This window comes from Symphodus melops, assembly GCF_947650265.1.
Source record: "Symphodus melops genome assembly, chromosome: 13".
Classification (NCBI taxonomy): Eukaryota; Metazoa; Chordata; class Actinopteri; order Labriformes; family Labridae; genus Symphodus; species Symphodus melops.
Window position 1 is genome coordinate 6,366,865 of NC_136703.1, and position 20,829 is coordinate 6,387,693.

Consider the following 20,829-nt stretch of genomic DNA (forward strand, 5'->3'; position numbering starts at 1 on the left):
TGTAAAGACACAGTTTATGTAAATGATGTAAAGGTGAACACATGTAAGTACAGCGAGATAAGGGAGTTGTATGTTTTGCACATTGAGAACCTAATTGCCTTTTCTTCACCGGTCTTAAAATTGTCATGGTTGATCCATCCACAAACAACCAGCCCTCACTGATTATGCTCTTCATGCATGGCAGTATTGTGATTGGATCTCTCATTGGATAAACGTTATTTATTCAAGCCAAGCTTCCTACCTCATTGGTTTCAGAAAAGTAGAAAAATTTGATCTATTTTTTTGCAAAGAAGAAAAGATTTAAGGTTGTTTCAGAAATGATTATAAGCAAAAAAATTGATATTGTTGAATTGGAAGTCCCCAACATCTCCATGCTTCAAAAGGTGGCTTAATGAGATGCTTTCTGCTGCTAAGATGGAACAGATACGTGCCAGCAGATCAAACTCTCATTGCTATTTCTTAAAGATGTGGAAACCTTTTCTGATGATGCTAGATAAAACTTAACCCTAACAATTATTATGCTTGCTTCTATCCTGTATCCACATTCTATAAATGCTCCTCCTTGACTGAATATTTTGTGACGTATATGGCATAACTCCACCCAAATGTGCTGTTATTGTTTTTTTCTGTTAGTTTTTATTATTTATTTTTTTTTATTTCTATTATTCTGATGTTCTTTTGTCTTGTTTATTCTGTCCTACTAAAGAAAAAAATAAAATAAAATATGAAAAAAAAGAAAAGAAATGATTATAAGCATGACATGTAACCCTTGTTATGCTCAAGTGGGAAAAAATCTGACTATTCTATTCTATTTTTTTCAATTAAGCAGCACTTGACTGGAGACTGAAGTAACACTTTTATATCCTGGTTGTTTGAGGGGACAGAAGGTTCACAAAAGAGCCAAATGCACATACGCTGGCAAAAATACAATGTATCTCAGGTGCATTGCAACAGATACAAAAAACACTTAAAACTACAAAGAAAAAAAAATACTATGTACAAAAGCACCAGCTATGAAAAAATCCTACCAGCAAAATAATTCAAACACAGATGCTGAAATGAAAACACACAGGCTTCATGTTCAGCTGCAACTTGGCATGTGGTGGATGCTTTTACCCAGAACTCCCTGTGGTGCGATGTGTGTATTTTTAGTGCAAGAGGTCTCGGTGGGAATTAAATAAAATGTTGGAAAATGTAAACCCAAAGGCTGGCTGCAGAAACTGTAAGAGATGCACTAAAGTCCATGAACACGCACACTTAATTAAACATTTAATATTCAACATGCACAGTAGACATAAAGAGGATGCTTATTGTATGTTCGAAAAGACTGAGTGCAACAATTTAGAGTTAATCATGCCATGTTAATGTGCAAAGGTAACCTGTATGAATAGAAAACTAATGCATTTTAAATGGCTTTTTAAATAGTTTTAACAACTTCTTGGGGGGGGGGGATCTAAAACTAAACAGATTTAGTATTAAATGTGCAGCAGCTTGTATTCCTGAACACAAATTTTGAACTTGAATCATCTAAAACACTGCATGCAGCAAGAGGAAAGAACAGAAGGTATGGCAGTATGATGAAATCAAAAGGAAAGAGCCGCAGGGAGAGAAAAAAAGAGAATTTATAGAAAAAGTACAAGAGCACAGGTGTGATTCTTTGACCACATTATTAGCTATTGTGTGCGGTGACAGCAATAATGGAAAAAACGACAGGAAGCCAGGAGAAGAGAGATGCAATTTGAGAGGTATGGAGCCTAAATGAAGGGGCGGGATTGAAATATGTGAGGAAAAATGTAAAATGACGAAAACAATTAAGGGCAAGATGATGCTGTGAGGAATAGAATTGAGGACGATATGAGGGTGACAAATGGAAAATGTAAATAAAGGTGATTTATAACACAGATATCTGGTGCTGCATGTTTCTGTTCATTTTTCTGTAACTCAAAAAACTAAAGCAAATGTGAAAATGTAAGCTTGAGATGGTTCCTCCGTTAACATGCTGAATGCTGTTTGCCAGCAGATAACTGTTCTGTCAACAGCAAAATACCATATGGAAAAAAGTAACACTAAATTACTGTGTTCACACAGAGAATGGAAAATATTCCGCACACCTGTTTTATACATCTCATTTGGTCATCTAAAATGTAATTTCAACTTTTCAGATGACTTATTTTAAACTTGGGGTGATTAGCTGTGATTGGCTGTTTGCTCCTGGTTAGCAGCCAGAGCCCTAGCAGCATGACACTCACAGTGTGTGTCTGGATATCAGTAATAGCAATACATAACAAAATAAGAAATGGTTTTAGGGCCATTATATGGCTTTCACCAAACTCGTCACAAACTTTTCACTGTGGAACTAAAACTGTTTCCAAGGCATGAAATCTGCTTTCTTATCAAAGATTCCACTATGCAATATTTTGCATATAAGAGATGTGTAAAAAAAAAAAAAACATTAAACCAACAACAATGTAAAAGGACTAGCTTTTGCAACTCATAAAATGTTCACATTGAGCAGCAGAGGAAAAAAAAAGACTAGTGTGTGCACGTCCAAGCAAATTGCATGCAGGTGCAGGACAAAAGAAGAGAAAAGTCTGCACACTTTTCAGCTCCCAAAGAGCAACGTTTCAATCCAAACGATCTTCTCCAGACAAACGTGGCGCTTTGACCAGCAGGACTAATTTAATTAATTCCTCAAGGGGGTGCTAGTGCTAGTGATGCTCTACAAGTTTTTTCCCCCAAACATATTTACAGTAGATGAGGTATCAGATTACTTTCTGAGCGACACACTGCAGTGTATGTAAATGATTAAGGCATCAGATTCAGGGTATACAGTATTGGTGTCATTGTTACAAGTTTAAGGCGAGGGAAATGTGAGAACAGTATCCAGTATATACAGAAACGACAGGAAGTTACACAACAAACAACATAAGGAGATAAAAAGAAGAAAAGAGGAGGAGGAGAAGAAGCATTAGTTGTTGTGTTAGACCTATCCAACACTGTGTGTTTTTTTAATGGCTGCTGAATCAATGACAAAAGTTCATTACAAAACACAGAGTCAAGTATGTGTAAAAAGAGAGATTAGGAAGACAGGGATTAAAAAATAAAAAATGAAATGGGGGTGAGTTGAGGGCAAAATATGAGAGAGGAGAGAAAAGTGACGGAAAGAGTAAGGTGACATGAGAGAGAACGGGGTGGGGGGGGTGGGGGGGGGGGGGTGATTCTTCACAGCTCTGATGTTTGTTTAGCCGTAGCGGCAGCAGTACAGCATAGGATTATGGGATTACTGTAAGTGTCGTTGGTCATGTGAGTTGGCGCGGTGGACACTGACCCTGCTTACCTCCACTCATAAGGGAGCTTAGCTTGGCTGTGAAGGTGGGGTCATACACAACCACACACACACACAAACACCTCCACCTGCCACAAGTCCATCCCATCTTTTAGAAAGATTCCAACTGCTCCTCAGCCTCTCTTTGGCTTTTCTTTTTTTTATTCATGTCCTTTTTCCTATTTTCTGTGCTGACAATTTTTGGCTTCTTCTTCTGTCAATTTCTTGTCTATTTCCATGCCTCCTCTCCTTCTCTCTCCTCCAGATGTCAGGTTTCTTTTTGTTGCATGTTATACATGCACAGGCCATCCATGCTGTCACAACTCTTTCAGGACAGCGTCATTTTTCTTTCTGGGAGGGTAACACATAAAACTGAGAAAAGAGGAATAAAAAGTCGTATCGTGAGCTGAATCTCAGAGGATGTGGAGAGTGTGAGGACGGACTACAGGAGCAAGCTCGATCATGGTAAGTGTCACTTGTCTCAAGTTCACAGGGTTTAACTTTCCCAGTTTGAGCACTATTTTTGGATCTTTGCACCCAAACAATGTATCTTTCTAAAGTAAATATAGTTTATACTATAATTTCGATAGTTTACATAGATGTTACACAGTAGAAGGAAACTCTTGCGCATTAGCCGCTCCACAAAAGCAGGTTGGTATTACAGAGACAAAAGAATTTTCTGGACTCCTCTCAGACAGGAACCAAAGAAAGTCTTGAAGTGTTGAAGCGTCCGTCCTTTCACTTGAATACAGTCGCCTTAAGTGATACGTTGTTACATGTTGAACTACTTATGGCAACCCGACAGCACATATCTCTTTAACTTGATCAAACTGTTCTGTTGTTGCTGTTTAATTGACGACCTCTCATGCACTAGAAAACAAAGTCAAACTGAATGAGTCAGATGTTTTCTGATTGGACATCCATTAACTATTTACTCTATGGCTTATTCATTCAATTATCCAATCAATTAATCAATCAATAGATGCTTTGCGAATCCGACACTAAAATCCACTTTCAGTGAGTTGCCCAAACAGCCTCACATGATCTCAGTGTCTTCAGCTGCTGGTCTCTCTGATTTTTCACGGCACTGCACACTTTTGCTTAAGTTCAATGAAAATGACTTATGAATTCCATTTACAGTCAACATTTTTACTGATGTTGATTTTATGTTGATTACATGAAAGTAACATAAACCTCATTCTTTTCAGAACTCCTCCCTCTCAGTAGTGTCAGTCGATAAAGTGCCATGAAACATTTAAGTTTTCACGTAAGATCTACTTCAGATGTACTTCAACACATCTTTTAAGGAATTTCAGTATCTATACTTCTCAAATATTGAACTTTTACAGACATGACATGCATCTTCTGGTTCTTTCAAGGATTTGTTGTCTGATCATTGATTCTTTAATGAATCGATATCATTGTGAATGAGGGTTGACCCTCAAAGATCTCCAGAATAAACAATGGTTGGATGGAATTTAAAAAGTTAAAGAGCAAAACAAAGGGGAACATTGTTCTTTTGGGAAAACAATACAAGTCTGACATTTCAAAAATAGAAACAATTTCACATTTCTAAAGAGCAACGTCTGTGAATAGAAATCATTCAAATCATCAATACTCAATACGCACCAAAGTTGATAACCTTTTTTAAATTTCTCTGTATTTCTGGAAATGTACCAGACTTGTTTAAATTTCATTTGAATTGAAATTGAAATTTGTTAAGCTATTGTTCGCAGTTGTTGCTGTATAAGGTTATTAAATAAGTATCATGGAAGTCATGGGAAATGGAGTTAATTAATTACAGCATCATAAAATGCTGTCAAAATCAGGAGTGCGGCCTGTATAATCAAGAAAAACATGGATTATCCACTGCCCATCCACCAGATATTAACTACCTTTTTATATTTGTTTGTGTTTCCTGGGGCCATAAAGACTCATCGCTATTCTCATAGAATTTAAATTCTTATTGGTTGTGGTAACGTGTCAAAGACTAAAGAGCAGGATGGTGAGAAATAATAAGCCTGCAGTGATGTAACAAGTACAAACATCTCTATTCTCAACATCGTCAGAGGACAAGTGTAGTAGGAAATAAACTGGAATAGCTTCACCGGAGACTCTCACTGTTTGCAGTCTGTCCAGATATTTCACAGGAAGTCTCTGAAGCCAACCAAACATTCTCTGCAGCAAACAGAAGAAACTATATCATCGTCAGTACTAAGCAATAAGTCCACATGAATGTCCACTCTGTATGCTTTACACACACTGCAGGGACATGACTGTGTCTTCTGTCCTGCTAAAAAGAGAGTGAGGCGTGGGACAAAAGTAACAGCTGTTTTAAACTTGACTACAATCATATTATACCTCCTAAGAAACTGAACGTAATGGACTGACTGATGGAACGTGACATGCGATTGTATCGCAGCACTGGTTCTTTGCAGGCATTAGACCGGAGTGACGCATTTATCGTCCTAATCTCAGCTGATTTCACTTCCTGATTCGATCCAGCACGAGTTTCTTTCCTTTCCACTCGCGTGCACAGCATGGCTGGACACAGGGAAGAATAGAGCATTAGTTTAACACAGCCCCAATCAATCGGATTCATTACTTAAAGGCTTGAAAAATAAACATGAGAAATGTAAAACCAACAAGTATTTTTACATTTCTAATGCATCAACTCACAACAAATGTTATCTTTAGACAGCTTTTAGAAACTGAACTCTATTATATTTAGAAAGACCCAACATTAATCAACCATAAGTACCGTAAATTCCGGACTATAAGCCGCTACTTTTTTCTCACACTTCGAGGACTGCGGCTTCTACTCCGGTGCGGCTAATGCATGGATTTTTTATGGGGGACAATGAGCTTCTGCCGCAAAAACATTTGACTTCGTCACGTCGGATCTTAATATCAGTCATTTTGCGCTTCATTCACGCACCCTCATCATGGAAAACACACGGAGAAATACATATGATGCAGCTTTCAAGTTAAAGGCGATCGACCTGGCTGTCAAAGAAGCTAACAGAGCTGCTGCACGTTAAGATGACACTGACAGCGACAACAGAGACTGAGGAAGTGAGTAATGAAGTCATTCTGAGGCAGTGAATGGATGGACTTTTTCTTGTGAAATATATTACGGTCATCTTTTTCATCAGCCGTGTTACAGACACCGTCGGCTAGGCTTCGTATTGTAACGGTTCATGTTGTAAAGTCAGTAGTTGATAATGTGTTCATAATTCCGATTATGTGGAGAGTCAGTGAATGCACCAGCGAGAACGTGTTGAGTGGCTGTATGAGAGAACGCTGGGGGAGAGAGTTGGATTGTTACGGTAAGTTATGGTTTTGTTCTCCGCTGTAAACGGCGTGGTCACGGCCGACAGTGATCGGGTTATTAAAAGTTATTATTTGAACGCTCTCGTCGTCCTTTAACGTCCGTACGGACGCTACAGTATTTGCGGATGTTACCGGTAGCCTACGTCTGTGTAAATAGCTCTTGTTATAGCGTGGACACCTGCGGCTTATAATCAAGTGCGGCTTATATATGTACAAATACATTTATTTACTTATTTTTAGCCGGTGCGGCTTATATCCAGGTGCGCTCAATAGTACGGAATTTACGGTAACCTTTCAGCAAAGTAAGGGAGGCAACCAAGAGAAAATGTACTTTTAACAGGAAGAGACCTCAAGAAGAACTAGTTGAACAGTCATCTGCCAAAACTGTGTTAGGCTTGGAAAGTATGGAGGGAGAAAGTTTGAAGTTTCACTCAGTATGAACTTGTTGACTTGCACTGCAGCCTTAAGTTGTTTGTCACGGTTAAATATAGAAAGCACAATGGCAAGCTCACAGCTTCCAGATGCAAAAGCTTTATAATGAAATGTTGTCAAGGAAATTTCTTTTCTCAAGCTCAAATACATTTTTACTAACACTGCTTGATAATGATGGGATCAAATCAGAGTCCCAGCAGGTTTGAATAACTGATTTGATTTCCTTGTGTCATGAGCACAGCATGGTGGCTTTCATGGGACAGGAGGCGACAAATGAACTGTGCGATCAAGAGGAAGCGAAAAACACATTAGAACATGAAATAACTACAAATTACAAAATGCTGAATGTATATATCCATTAATCCTCTTTGCCTGAGAGATATACCATAATGAGGACGTAAATTACTGATACATTTCATAACTCATTAAGAAGTTTGTTAAAGCAAGTTTCAAATAATTACATTCCAGGTTTCATTTGGGCAATTGTTTATATAATGTGGTTTTTTTTTTAAAGAAAAATGTGGGCTCATACGCTGATGCACCTTTATAAGGCAATTCTTGGTCTGCTTCTTCACTATCGATGTGTTTTTATCATGTAGAAAAAATACTGTACAGTATTCTTCGCATTCTCAGGACCTCTTTGTGCTCTCTGACCCAAACGCTCTAATAAAAAAAACAGGGTAAGGGCTTTTGTGTGTTCTGCACCCTCAGCCTGGAATCTGTTACAGAATAAATCAAAGCTCAACAAGCTGGTGTTCGTCAACGTTTTATTAAATCTAAAATGAAAGAGGAGGTAGCATGATGTCCATGCTTTTAGCTTGACTGCTTGAACTACTGACTCTTAGATTTGACTCACAGATGGTTCTCTTTTGATGTAAATTTCGACGTTTTCTTAAATTGTACTCCTTTTGTGTCTCAGTTTGTCACTTTGTGTTTTTGCTGCTGTCTGTCTCAGCCAGGTCTGCCTTAATCTCAGAGGGAACAACCTGGTTAAATAAAGGTTACATAAATAAAAATAAAATAAAAATATATATTACTTGGCACGTCAGAGGCTGTGTGACCTTTTACCAATAAAGGTCCATATGTGGGTGGGGTGGGAACATGGTGGAGGCGGTGGGCTCAGGCTCAGCTTTTACCCAGACAGACAAGTAAACACAGACCAGAGGCTTTGTCTGAACAGATTAGGTAGCTATCACGTTAATTACTCATGACCACTTGTGAAGAAGAGCTTACTTACAAAACAACTAAATGATTTTACAGCTATTGGAATAAAACACAGGTAGCAGTCAGAAACCCAATTTGGTATCTTTTCTTGATAAAGTCAACTGTAAATTTGAGTGTCAGAATGTCTACTGGAAGACAGAGACGGATTTAAAAACAGGAGCATTACTGGAAACCGTGCTTCCTGTGACCTTTGAACACCTTCAGTATTAGTGGCTTATAATCTTGCAGATCCGGAAGCTTATTCAACTGTGCTGGAAAGAGTTTCCTCTACATGAGCGAAGGTGGCAATCAGAAGGGATCCTCTTCTATTTCATAACCCGAAAAGTCTCAAAAGAGATGAAATTGGTGATGTTCAGTTATTTTTTTGGTAATTAGACGTGGTGGTAAATTTGAGAAAAGATGGCTGCTATTTTTGATAAAAATGTTTATTCAGTTGTTCATAAGGTAAATGTGGTTCTTACTTATCAGTGTCTGACAATGCCCTGTTTGATACCAACAGTGGAAACATTCACCACTTCTTTGCAAACCCAAAGTTAGCAGGTAGTTAGTTGCTAAGTATGCTACTACTATCCTGTTGTTCCATCATGTAACATTAACCAATGATGAGCTATCAGCCACCTCCGAGCCAACAGTAGTAGAGGCTGGAGGAATTATAACATTAGCTGTGTTATCCAATATGTTGTATAAACTTGAAATCAAACTAGACTTTCCTTCACATTTTCAAGGTTCAGTCTAGTCAGCTGCTGATCAGTCGAGAAATAGAGATTTACAGTTTCTCTGCTGTACTACAGTTATTGGAAATTATAACTTCAAAAAGAGTACGCACACACACTATAGACTATGTTTGTGAGCCATAAAAGTATTCAACATCCAGTTGGGGACAGTTCCTTATCTGCGTGCTTTCATTGGCTATTAAGGGGATTCTGTTATATATATATATGGGCGAGTATTAGGCTACGGTTTAACCAGAAGTTTTCTGTTTTCATGGCTTCTCAAAAACAACTGACATTGTAGTATAAATGTCAGGCCAGAAGTTGGTGGTGTGACTTCCTAATCGACATGCGCAAGCACAAATACTCTTCCTTCAACAGAGCACTGAGATGAGGTTCAAGGTTCAAGGTTCAAGGTTCTTTATTTGTCAAATATGCTCCACGTTAGACATACAGCACAGATGAAATTGCAATCCCCCCAACCCGCAGTGCAAACCTGCAGTGCATAAAAAAGAGCACTAAAAAAATAACAATGAACATGACAAATTTAAATTAAAAAAAAAAAAAAAAGTAGCAATAAAGAAAAAGCAATACTATAAAACAAATAACTAAAGACATTTGGGACAACAAATAACGAACGACAGACAATCGACAGACAAGGGCACTTATGAGAATTGCACCATGGAGGCAGTATGTGGATAAATTAAAGTATTAACAATATAAACAGAGTACAGATTAAGTTAAAAGGTGGGAACATAAAGAAATGGCGAACACACAAACATTTGTGAGTGGGGACGATGAAGGGGTGTTGTAACTCTACCTGACCCAAAACTACAAAGAGAGTGTATTTCAAGAAAATATTGACTGGGAATGAGCAGGACAAACAGAACTTGGGAGTCCGCCATTGTTGTTGTAGGTCACCTACTCGCACCCTGCTATTGTCTGTAAAGTAACTGCAATGAACATGTGCCTAACATTTTTAACATTAACAACTTTTAATAAAAAGCCAACAAAGTTTGTCGGATGGAACTGGTCGATGTGTAAACAGGGTCTTAGTCATGAGCAGCTCTGTGTCTACATTCATCAGTGTGTTTCACGTTAAAGTTGAGCGCTCCCTCACTCCTACACAGGTGTGTCCACTTTAGCCTGATTAGTTCTCTTCTCAGGACTGCGTAGGCGTGTACAGACAGCACTTGACTGAGAGTACACACTCTCCTGTTTGTTGGTGACATCCAATTTTTTATTTTTTTTTATTTAGCATAACTCCACCCACCTGCCACCTGACAGAAGGTCTAATCAGCCTGGCTCAATGAAAACACCTGTGAGGGTGTGAAGAGCCTTTAATTGGAAATGATTCCCTCTTTAATGATAAAATTAACACATTTATTGGCACAAAGTTTATGAAACCCTACACTTGTTCCATTTCTTTTTGTTTACCTGGTCATTGTTTACACCAGATATTTCCCAAATAGTGTAAAATTTCTCTTTTTAATGGCTTGTTAGAAGGCATGCAGCTATGTGCCGCTGCTGCTGCTGCTGCTGCTAACAAGCCATTGCAGGACATTTTTCAACAAAATGTGACAAGTGAGGAAAATGAAGGGAGAGCAAAAATGTTGCAGCCCTTTGTTAACAACAAGGAGAAAAAAACATGACCGTGTGAAGACGCCCGAAGCTGCAAGAATGCAAAGAATTAGGGATCATATTATCATTCGATGTATGTGAATATTATGTATACCATACTTTGGCAGTCACCTGAACTACAATGAACTAATGCCTCGAGACTTACAACACCAGAGAGTTCAAGTCCCGGTGCGAACCAGAGTATGGGAGTTCCCATCCCAAGTACTGCCGAGGTGCCCCTTGAGCAAAGCAATTAACCCCCAACAGCCCGGTTCGCTCCTTGTGTAGAAGCCCTACTCTGACATAAATCCATGTCCACAGATCCTGTTTGTACATGTGTCTCTTGATGACAGTGTACAGCAGATTTCCCCTTGGGATTAATGTAGTATGTCAAGACCAATTAAAGGATAAAAAACAATCTGCAAAAAACATTCCATCCTACTGCATTTTGTGTTCCTACCACCTGCCACAAAAATGTGAACATTTAGTGCCGCTTCCACTTCTCATTATTTCTTAGCTCATGCAGCCTGTTAAAGCACAGTCCTTCAATGTGCCAGGTGAACAACACTCTATATAAGGTGTATATCTCAGCTGGCCAAATTGGTCTCTAATCACACCTATACTTAGCAACCACTTCCTGTTGGAAGGGCTTGCTCTGCTGCCTATATGTTATATGAGCAACACTTTACTTGACATTAAAACTGCTCCTACTGCCTCCATTTTATTTGACAGAATAGTAACAAGCAAAATAATAAGACAGGAGGAAAAAAGGAAATACAACTGCTTAAGTCCAAAATCAGGAAATATTGTCTTCTTTCCATCTGTTGTCTTTTTGTTACGTTCAAAAATGTCCTTCTGTCTATTTGTCCCTATCCTTCTTCCTGCATCTCATCTCAACTCCCCTTATCCCCTTCTTCTTTAGTAACACAACTAAAAGTAATGTCTTTTACCCGCCTTTCCTGAAGTGTCTCGAGATACCATTTGTTATGAATTGGAACCAAACAAATAAAATATGATTCATTGATTGTATAAGAGTAGTCCAAAGGACATGTTTGAATTTGTTATATCAAATGTAACATCAGACACAACCCTGGACATTTTTTCACTTTACAACTATTTTTCAGAAACTGCATCTCTCTACAACCTGTTCAATGATAGGCCCTTTGGGACACTGTTGGTGCTGTGGTTAGTGCATGCGCCCCGTGTTAGCCTAAAGTCCTCAAAGAGAACGGCCCAGGTTCGAGTCTGATCTGTGTCTCCTTTTCCGCATGGTGTTACCCGCTCTCTGTCTCTGATTTCTGACTCTATCCACCGTCTTATCTCTCCAGTAAAGATACAAAAAGCCCCAAAATAAATCTCATAACTGACTGGCACATTCTGCGCGAATGTGCCAGTCACATGGCACTTTGAAGAAGTTGTGAATTCAGCTGTAATAACATTGTCATTAATATGATGTTCATTAACAGTTCATTTTTTTCCTAAATCAAGCTAATTTTTTTCTTTTCACATTACAGAGTTTTGTACGTTGATGTTGAGGTGTTTCCAGATGTTACACACAACAAATTAATATTGAACCAAGGTTTCAACTGTGTCCAGACACAAAGAGCTAAGCGAAGTGTCTGTTGATCTGCTCAAAGAAAGATCAAGGCAATTGAGAAGTGATGAAATAACAAAGCAACAATGAAGTCCAAAATAGAGCTCAGTGAGTCATCATTATCTATGAAGCTGTAACATCGTGTAAATTAATTGAAGGATGAAACAAAGATGTATTAATCAATTGCCTTATCAAAATTACAGACTCCTCCATTCAACAAAGGCAACCCTGATATTGCTAATCATAAATTAAATACTACATTTAAATACTCTCTAAAGAAAAGTGATAGCATTACACTCTCAGGAAATTCAATAAAAAAAAGGACTGATACAAAAAGTACAATTTCAACCAGGACAGAATTGCAGCCCAGAAATCTCTTAATGTTATACTAGACCAGAGTGCTCAGAGATCAAGACAAGACCAAGACATTTAGGGATCAAGACCAAGGCAGGGCGAGTCTGAGACAAGACCAATAAGATAAATATCAATCATCATCTTGTGTGCAGCGGGCGTCTTACTCAATTAGACTGTAAAATGTCGAAGTTTGAATGAATTAAAGTCATTCTTTCTTTATTGACTTGGAAAATCAGTCTCAGTCTGGGGAGTTTTCATTTAGAATACATTACATTAAGGATTTTGAGTACTGCTAATAACCACTAAAATCAGAAGTAGGAAATGGGAAAAGGGAAAAAGTGTATACATAAAAAAGAGAAGAGCCAAAAACGAATACGATAAGAGATAAGGGGTAACTTAACCACTGCTGTCATACAGCTGACTAGAAACTCAAGTCATGGGGAGAGTAAAGAAATACTCCTGAAATGAAACCAAAGGCCACCAGGCCTGTATTAAAAGAGAAACAAAAAGGCGTGGTTAGAACCACACAGCCCTAACTTTAGTTATTTTTTTCCGTTGCTGCTTGATGTGCTTGTTGTTAACTTCTTGAAAGTCTTCTATGAAGGGACAGAGAAAGCAGGCTGGGAAGTTGGTGTCATGTTTTTTTCATATACATAGTTTATTGTTTTTTTATTATCAATGTTATTATTCTTGGCTCTGTGTCCTTTACAGATCAACTTGTCTATCAAATTGTATGATTGGAATCTGCACATTTACCAAAATGATCAAATTCCCTTTAGGGTACAAATAAAGTAACCTGAACTAAAACAACACAACAAAGAACTGAAAGAACCTCTCACTATCTCCTAGACACACACACACACACACACACACACACACACACACACACACACACACACACACACACACACACACACACACACACACACACACACACACACACACACACACACACACACACACACACACCAAGAGGCATGAGTGAGTGTCTCTCACACAAATCAAATTAAAAACTATCAAGTACTGTGACTGTTGATGGCAGACAACATCATGACGCTTATCAACATTATTTTAGATAATCCCTGCCGATAATCATTCTAAATGAATTGAGAATTCACAAAACTCTGACATAAACCAATCTGCAGCAATACTGGACTCAGGACTTTCACACAGTATTTCAGGTTCCAAGTCGGCTTCTACCAAAAATCAGCTTTAAGTTTTAAAACTAACATGTCCAAATAATGCTTTAGTAAAAAAAAAAAAAAATGGAATAGAAAAAACTGGAATGTATACACGACTCATTCAGTAAAAAGTGGCTGCAGTGAGCTCAGACTGAACTGACAGACTGAGGGCTTTGTTCAATTACACTAGCACCAAGAGGCTACACCGTAAAAACAAAGTTTATCGTTAATGTTATACTGCACCTGACAAAGTGTGCCTGTGGATTTTGTTCTGAGTCATTGCTTCCTGCTCATTATGTATTCTTTTTATCCCAACATCACACAACAGACTAATAAGGTTTGACATCTGCTGTGTGTTCTCCAGGACCATGATTGGCTTTGAGAGCCTTAAGAGTTAAGAGCCAGAACGCTTCAATGGCGTGGACCAAGACATCGTCGCATCCAGACCCAGAGCCAGACCCAAAATGGATACCCTCCAATCACAGAACTCAAACAACTTTTTCTTCAAACACCTTTCAAGCCCATTGTCCAGTTTTACTGCCTCTGCTCCTCATGCTTGCTGCCTTTGATATGGCTATTGCTGGTCCACCTCAGCTGGCTCGCCCCCCTCTCCTATCTGGACAGCCTTTTATCGTCTTCTGGGGCATCCCTGACTCTTCCTGCTCTGGTCGACCTGATGTTAGAACTTTTGGGATAGAACAGGAGGGCCGAGTAGCTGTGTTTTATGAAGACACGCTCGGAAACTATCCGTATTTTGCAGATAAAGACACGCCAATCAATGGGGGGCTTCCGCAGAACACACGGCTAGACAACCACATCCAAAAGACCCAGCAGGACTTGGACGCAGCTTTACCTGCCCCAAGGTACCTTGGGTTAGGGGTGCTGCGCTGGGCTGAGTGGATCCCACAGTGGTCGAGGAACCGACAGAAGCAGGCTATGTATCTGGAGGCATCAAGGAAATTGTTGAAGGCCTTTTTTCCAAACTGGACCCCGGAGGAGGTGGAGAAGTGGTCAAAGGTAGAGAAATTCAGGGGAAAGGGTTCAACAAAGCTTGAAAGAGAGGAGGTGGGAGAAGATTCAAACAGCTTGCAAGGAAAGAAGGGGAGTTTAAGGGGGGGATAGGTAGACATAAAGTTAAAATCAAAGGTTTGAGTGTTCAATATGCAGAAACACAAAAATAATTCGGAAAAAAGTTTCCGAGGTATGTATTGAAAGTGTATCAACCGGCAGTGGAGGGATACAGACGCTATTTTGGCTGCATTTGGAGCAGAAGCGATTTGATGTAAATTCGCGACAATAGGCGTCAAGGGGTGAAAGAGGTTCATAAGAAGAACATAGAAACAGAGAAAATGGGGAAGATTGGAGGTCTGACAAAAATGAAGTCAAGCCATATAAATTCAGTCAATTTGAAATGTGTCATTTGAAAAAAGGAGTATTTCTCGGAATCTAGGATCTCCTGCCTTGTTAAAGTTTAAACCTTGGTTTGCTGTTTCTACAAGCCTAAATGTCTCGAGGGGACTGAAAGGTGATCTATTGATGTTGTCACAGGTGGACTTCGAGGCAGCAGCCCAGTCAGTAATGATGGAAACCCTACGGGAGGTCAGAAGATTAAGACCCAAAGCATTATGGGGCGTCTCCCCTTACCCCAGCTGCTACAATGGCGATCCTGCACAAACCACATTAGCCAATTACACCGGCCAGTGTCCGGCTGCAGAGATGGCCCTTAACAATGAGCTTCTGTGGCTATGGAAACGATGCTCCGCCCTCTTCCCTCTCCTCACCCTGGAGAAGATGCAGGTAGATAAAGTTTGCAAAATATAAAGTTTTTTGTTTCGTCATAGATAGATAGATAGATAGATACTTTATTGATCCCGAGGGAAATTCAGGAAATTGAATTGTATTCAGGAAATTGTATTCACGATCAAATAATTACAAACATTGCTGTAGCTTTCAAACAATTCAAAGTGTGGACCATTTGTCTCCTTGTTCAACAGGGTGGGACCCCTGGAGGCAGGCTGTATTTGTCCAGCCAAATTGGAGAAGCACTACGAGTGTCATCTCTCACTCAGACATCCTTTGATCTCCCTGTATTCCCACTGGTCAAAAGTGTGTACGCCTCAACCAACACTTTCCTGTCACAGGTGAGAAATCAACATCCGGAAAACACGGATCAATACTAAATCTAAACCAAAGGACAAGGAGGAAACTAGATAAATTGTGTATCAGAGCACACATTTTTTCTTGTTTCTGAAGTCTCACAGTCTTGTTAAAAACACGCATGCTATGTGTTATCTTTCCTCATGTGTAAGATTTAGGCTGAATAGAAGTTTATCATATATGACCAGTACAAGAATAGGCAAAGAGCTTGCTGTGTTCTGATTTCCTATAGCTTCTTTGTTTTCTCTCCACAGGCAGACCTGGTGAGCTCCATAGGCGAGAGTGCTGCCATGGGAACGGCAGGAGTGATCATCTGGGAGAGAAGTGAGACAAAGACAGAGGTACACAACTATAATGTGCATTAAGTGCCAACATCCAAGAATATATCTGCATGCTAACTCAGCATGAGATTATTATAGGTGCTTTTTGTAATCAATAGAGTTTAACCGTTTTACTTTTTCATCTCATGGATTTAATCTCCAGACGTTCTTATTGTGCTGGAATGTTTGCATCAGCTATTATATCTTTGAAAAAAGACTATTCTCACTGTAAGTTCGACATCTTATTTGTCTGTTTTCTCAGAGAGAGTGTCAGGAACTGGCAGAGTTTGTCCGTACAGTCCTGGGACCCTACTCCCTGAATGTAACCACGGCAACCGCGCTCTGCTCCGCCTCTCTCTGTCAGGGGAAGGGCCGATGTGTACGTCAAAACCCAGGAAGCTCTGCTTTCCTCCACCTCCCACCCCTGTTGGAAGTGGTGGAGAAGGTGACGGAGAAGGTGAGGAGATTAGAAGTAGACTTTGAGATATAACTGTGCTGGATTTATAAAGCACTAATTATACATTATATATCATGTATCAGTCATCTTGTGCTGAAGGAAAAGCTTGACGCCTGCTCCTATAATAAGATCTAGATTGAAGATTGCTCTATCACATTACACAAGCACTGCATACAAGCATTCAGTCTGGGTTTTTATTTACTTCAGTCCATAAAAGGACCCTGCTTATACAGTATATGGGACAGGGGTAAATATGTGCACCAAAAAGATGGGAAAGATTATAAAATTTGAAAATGAAAAGAAAGAAAACCTTACTAAGTACAAATACAAAGATACATTAAAAAAAATCTAAGATTTGATCTCGTTTTATAAAACAGCATGTCCAGTGCACGTGTGTCTGTCTTTGACACATGATCATCTTCTATGGTTCATCTTCATTTTTTGTGGTGCTGCTTTTTCCTCTTTGTTTTCGATCCACACACTAAATGCTTTGGGGCCTCATATTAAGACCTGCCTTTTTGGTCAAACTGTGCACCAGGCTTACTGGGCCTTAAATTGGGATGGGCTTTTCTGTGAAGCTTTACCGTATCAAATGGTGAAAATGAGAAATGCCATTTTTTTTTCTTTTTCTTTTTTTTAAATGATGTGCACATTTTGAATTTCCTGCAGACAACATGTTTTTTTTTAAAAAAGGTAAGGAGAGCGGGAACAAAAGGCTGGATGAGTTGTGCTATGCTTAAACAAACAACTCACTTTGTATCTTACAGTTTGTAAAATTGTCTAGCCACAGGTTAGTAACATGATTGGGTATGAAAAGAACATCCCAGAGAAGCTGAGTCATTCTGAAGTAAAGATGGAGAAGGGTTTATCACTCTGTCATAGACTAGGCAGGCAAATAAGAATGATGTTTTGGTAACATCGGATGGAAAGACTTTTGGGATGGCATTGTCTTCTACAATACATCAACATTAAAACAGTCAGAGAATCTGTAGAAATCTTAACATCCAGTAGTCAGGTCAGGGTATTTTAAGGGAAAGACCCTTTGAAGGCCCCTGCATTAAAATCAGAGATGATTCTGAAGTTGACATCACTGAGTGGGCTCAGAAGCATTTTTAACTTTACAGTAAGAAGAGAAACAAGCTATCAGAGTTCATGGTTCATTAGCCTGTTTTACGAAAAGAATAAACTTGTACTTTAGATTGTCGTATCTTGCCAGATGGCAGCATCTGGAACAGTCCTTGGTTGCAGTTGCTTGGGTGTCAGATGATCCTGCAAGCTTTACTGACACCAGGTCCTTGGTCTATCAAGATCATAGCTGGAGGGAAAGTGCCACACTCAGAGCTGTCTGAAAACCTCTGGAGATCATTTGAGTTCAGTTCTCAAAGCAGGCAGTAGTGTTTCCAGTCAGAACGCTCTCAACTGTTCCTGGAGGATCTTAGGCCCCACGCCAAACTTTGTAAGCCACCGAAGGTGAAAGAGGCTTTGCTCACCACATGGCCAGTCACTCAGCTCAGAGGAGGTCCTCAATGATGTTAACATCAGGTAGCTGGAGTCTTCTCACAGCAGGCCTGTGGCTGCATTGGGGTTCACCTTCTCTTTTGTTCTCTTAGTAGTCCATGATCAGCATCTTGGCCTTTTTGATGTCAATTGTACAGTCATCAAAGTCACACCAGTACCTAAGGACTGTACCAGAGTCTTACTATAAATGAAACAGATGCTGCCTACAGCTAAAACTAAAAGAGCAAATAAGACTAACATTTCAACTTTCATATTTTGTATTATTTTGGTAGCATGCTGTGCAGTAACATCAGTGAAGTCATGTTTGTTCAGAAGAATAATGTAAACATATAAGATGGATGATATACAAAAGTCTCTTTAAGAGTGCTGAAAAGAAGAAACGTCCTTCACAATGTCTCCTCATGCTTTTTTCAACTTTCACAATTTTCTGCGACTGAAAATGCAGGCATACCCGTGTACGTAAAGGCTGGCTCTAAAACTCTGGGTTTCACATACAGCACAGGGGTTTATAACTCATCCATTTTGATTTCATGAAGGATGACAGTGATGCATAATTAAGGCCAAGGGTCGTGGATCTGACTTCCAGCAGGGGCGTTGTAGCTGTTCATCAGGCGCTAAATGTCTTCCCAAGATCCACCTGTGACTAGGCTGACTGAAAGTTATGTTGAGACAGCATTTTCAATATGGGTCCACCATCGTTCAGCTTCAAACATCCCTTCAATGTATGACAACACTGAGGTAACATCCAGGTTTTATACAGTCCATGCTGTGGACCCATTGAGTCCTCAAGTTTTGTCAGAGAAAACCTGGAAACAGAGCAACTCATTTTGAGCCATGACAAATGAAAAAAATAAGTAAGGCAATTATGAATGTTTCTGTAACTGCAATGGCATCTTAACTTGTTTTTAGTGTGTATGTGATAGTTTTAAATGCAATGTAATCCTTTGTAGTGTACATACTCTGTAGGTTAACAACAGCCTGCCCAGGGACTGCAGGTGGAAATTAGCACAAGTGCTACAACCTGGTACAATGCATCTCTCCTTTCTAAGGTTAATGTATATTGTACGCTGCCCCTGTTCAAATAAATAAATAAATAAAAAAATAAAATAAAACTTCAACTTTACGCTTTAATGATAAAGCCTTTTATGTTTCTTATGAAGTAGTATGAACTGATCTTTACATTATTTTCTTCTAAACATCATCTCAGGCTGAAGCAACAAAAGCCACAGATCAGCCCGAAACAGACACTAAAGCAGCAGATCCAGACCCGGCTGAGATCTGGAAGAAGGACTTCCAGTGCCAATGGTACAAGACATCAGACAGGGACGTGTCAGATCTGCAATCACCAAAAGATGGAGTGTCTGGTGGGGTCAACGTAAAGGAAACGAAAGAGGCTATAGCGGCGGGGGCTATAGCACCTTCAACAACAAAAGTCGCCTCTCTGACTGAGTTAAGAGAAAGTGGTTCGCCTGCAAGTCAGACGCCTTTACTGGAAGCAAGCGCAGACAACGGCACACATCCAGTGTGTGCCCCAAACCTGACTGTTCTGCTGTTTCTGGTGGCTGGAAGTCTGTTCTTCTTAGAACCATAAAACGTGAACACACAAGACCTTAACGGTCTGGAATATTACTGCAATATGAGCCTTTCAGAAGTGCCCTTGAGCAAAACACAGGATCTCAGGTGGCTGCAGGCATTCTACTTTGCAGTTACCATGTATTACTCAATGTGCCAAGGAACAGGTACAAGCTGGTCACTCTTTTTAGTTTCTACTGGCTGCATTTCATGAGAAAGGAGCTGTTACACGCTTGATATTTAATAACCAATCAGTGTGTTTCTCTGAGATCAGCTGATCAAAGCAGCCACAGGTTAATGAAAGCAGCATCTAATCCTGCACTGTTGTTGTTTTGCACATTTTCTGTAACAGTGCTTTGTCATTTGATCATTTTCTTATGCCGTCTAGATTTTCCCCCGTCATTTAGTTGATGTGCTGCCGTTAGGGATGATTCATCATACAAAGGAGAAATAAACATGGGGATGCTGTCAACAGATAGCACGGGGACTATTTGTCAGAGAATTCTTGATATCATGGTTGTTGTATCTGAAGAGATATTATGATGGGAGTTTTAAATTCTGGAAGCATCAAATCCTTTCTGACAAACTAAACGTTTCATCTCAGCCTTCAGATGTTGCATTTGTTGAAAATTCCCCGGCTTTAGAAGGCCTGGAACACTTTTACCAACCTCTCTAGCACCCTCTGCCTGAGTGTTGGTGAAATTGCACAACTCATAGGGTTATTTTTTTTATACACATCACGGCAAGAATATCCCAGGCGTAATAACAAAAAAAAAGACAAAAATAATGGCCGGATTCCAATTTACTGCTTCTATTTTAGTGTTCCTTCAGTCTTTGTGCGTGCAGCTTTTTGTTCTTTAGACTTTTTCGCGAAACTGAAATGAACAAAGCCATTGTTAAAGTTACGAGCATCACCTTCTGTGACATGTCAACTCACTAGCTTGTAATTGTGGCAGATATTGTGGTAAGAATGACTGAATGAAACTTGCCCATCAAAAGGACTTCCACTCAGTTCTCAACCCTTTATTCAAC

The 20,829-nt window shown here is 39.5% G+C and overlaps 1 protein-coding gene across 1 annotated transcript; it reads left to right on the forward strand.

Moving 5' to 3' along the window:
* Window positions 1–3,431: 3,431 nt before the first annotated feature.
* LOC306833661 (hyaluronidase-1) lies at window positions 3,432–20,816 on the forward strand. The gene is made up of 7 exons (XM_079359077.1): window positions 3,432–3,790; window positions 14,138–14,790; window positions 15,322–15,570; window positions 15,768–15,914; window positions 16,185–16,271; window positions 16,513–16,707; window positions 19,433–20,816. Exons 2-7 carry the CDS (start codon window positions 14,188–14,190, stop codon window positions 19,814–19,816), a joined length of 1,665 nt encoding a protein of 554 aa, XP_079215203.1. The 5' UTR covers window positions 3,432–3,790; window positions 14,138–14,187; the 3' UTR covers window positions 19,817–20,816.
* Window positions 20,817–20,829: the final 13 nt, after the last annotated feature.

What these genes read in the sequence shown, in the direction of transcription:
- LOC306833661 (XM_079359077.1), top strand. Translation starts at nt 14,188, where the DNA reads ATGGCGTGGACCAAGACATCGTCGCATCCAGACCCAGAGCCAGACCCA. An exon ending in GAAGTGAGACAAAGACAGAG is followed by an intron (nt 16,272 to 16,512) that starts GTACACAACTAT and finishes CTGTTTTCTCAG; the next exon opens with AGAGAGTGTCAGGAACTGGC. An exon ending in TGGAGAAGGTGACGGAGAAG is followed by an intron (nt 16,708 to 19,432) that starts GTGAGGAGATTA and finishes ACATCATCTCAG; the next exon opens with GCTGAAGCAACAAAAGCCAC.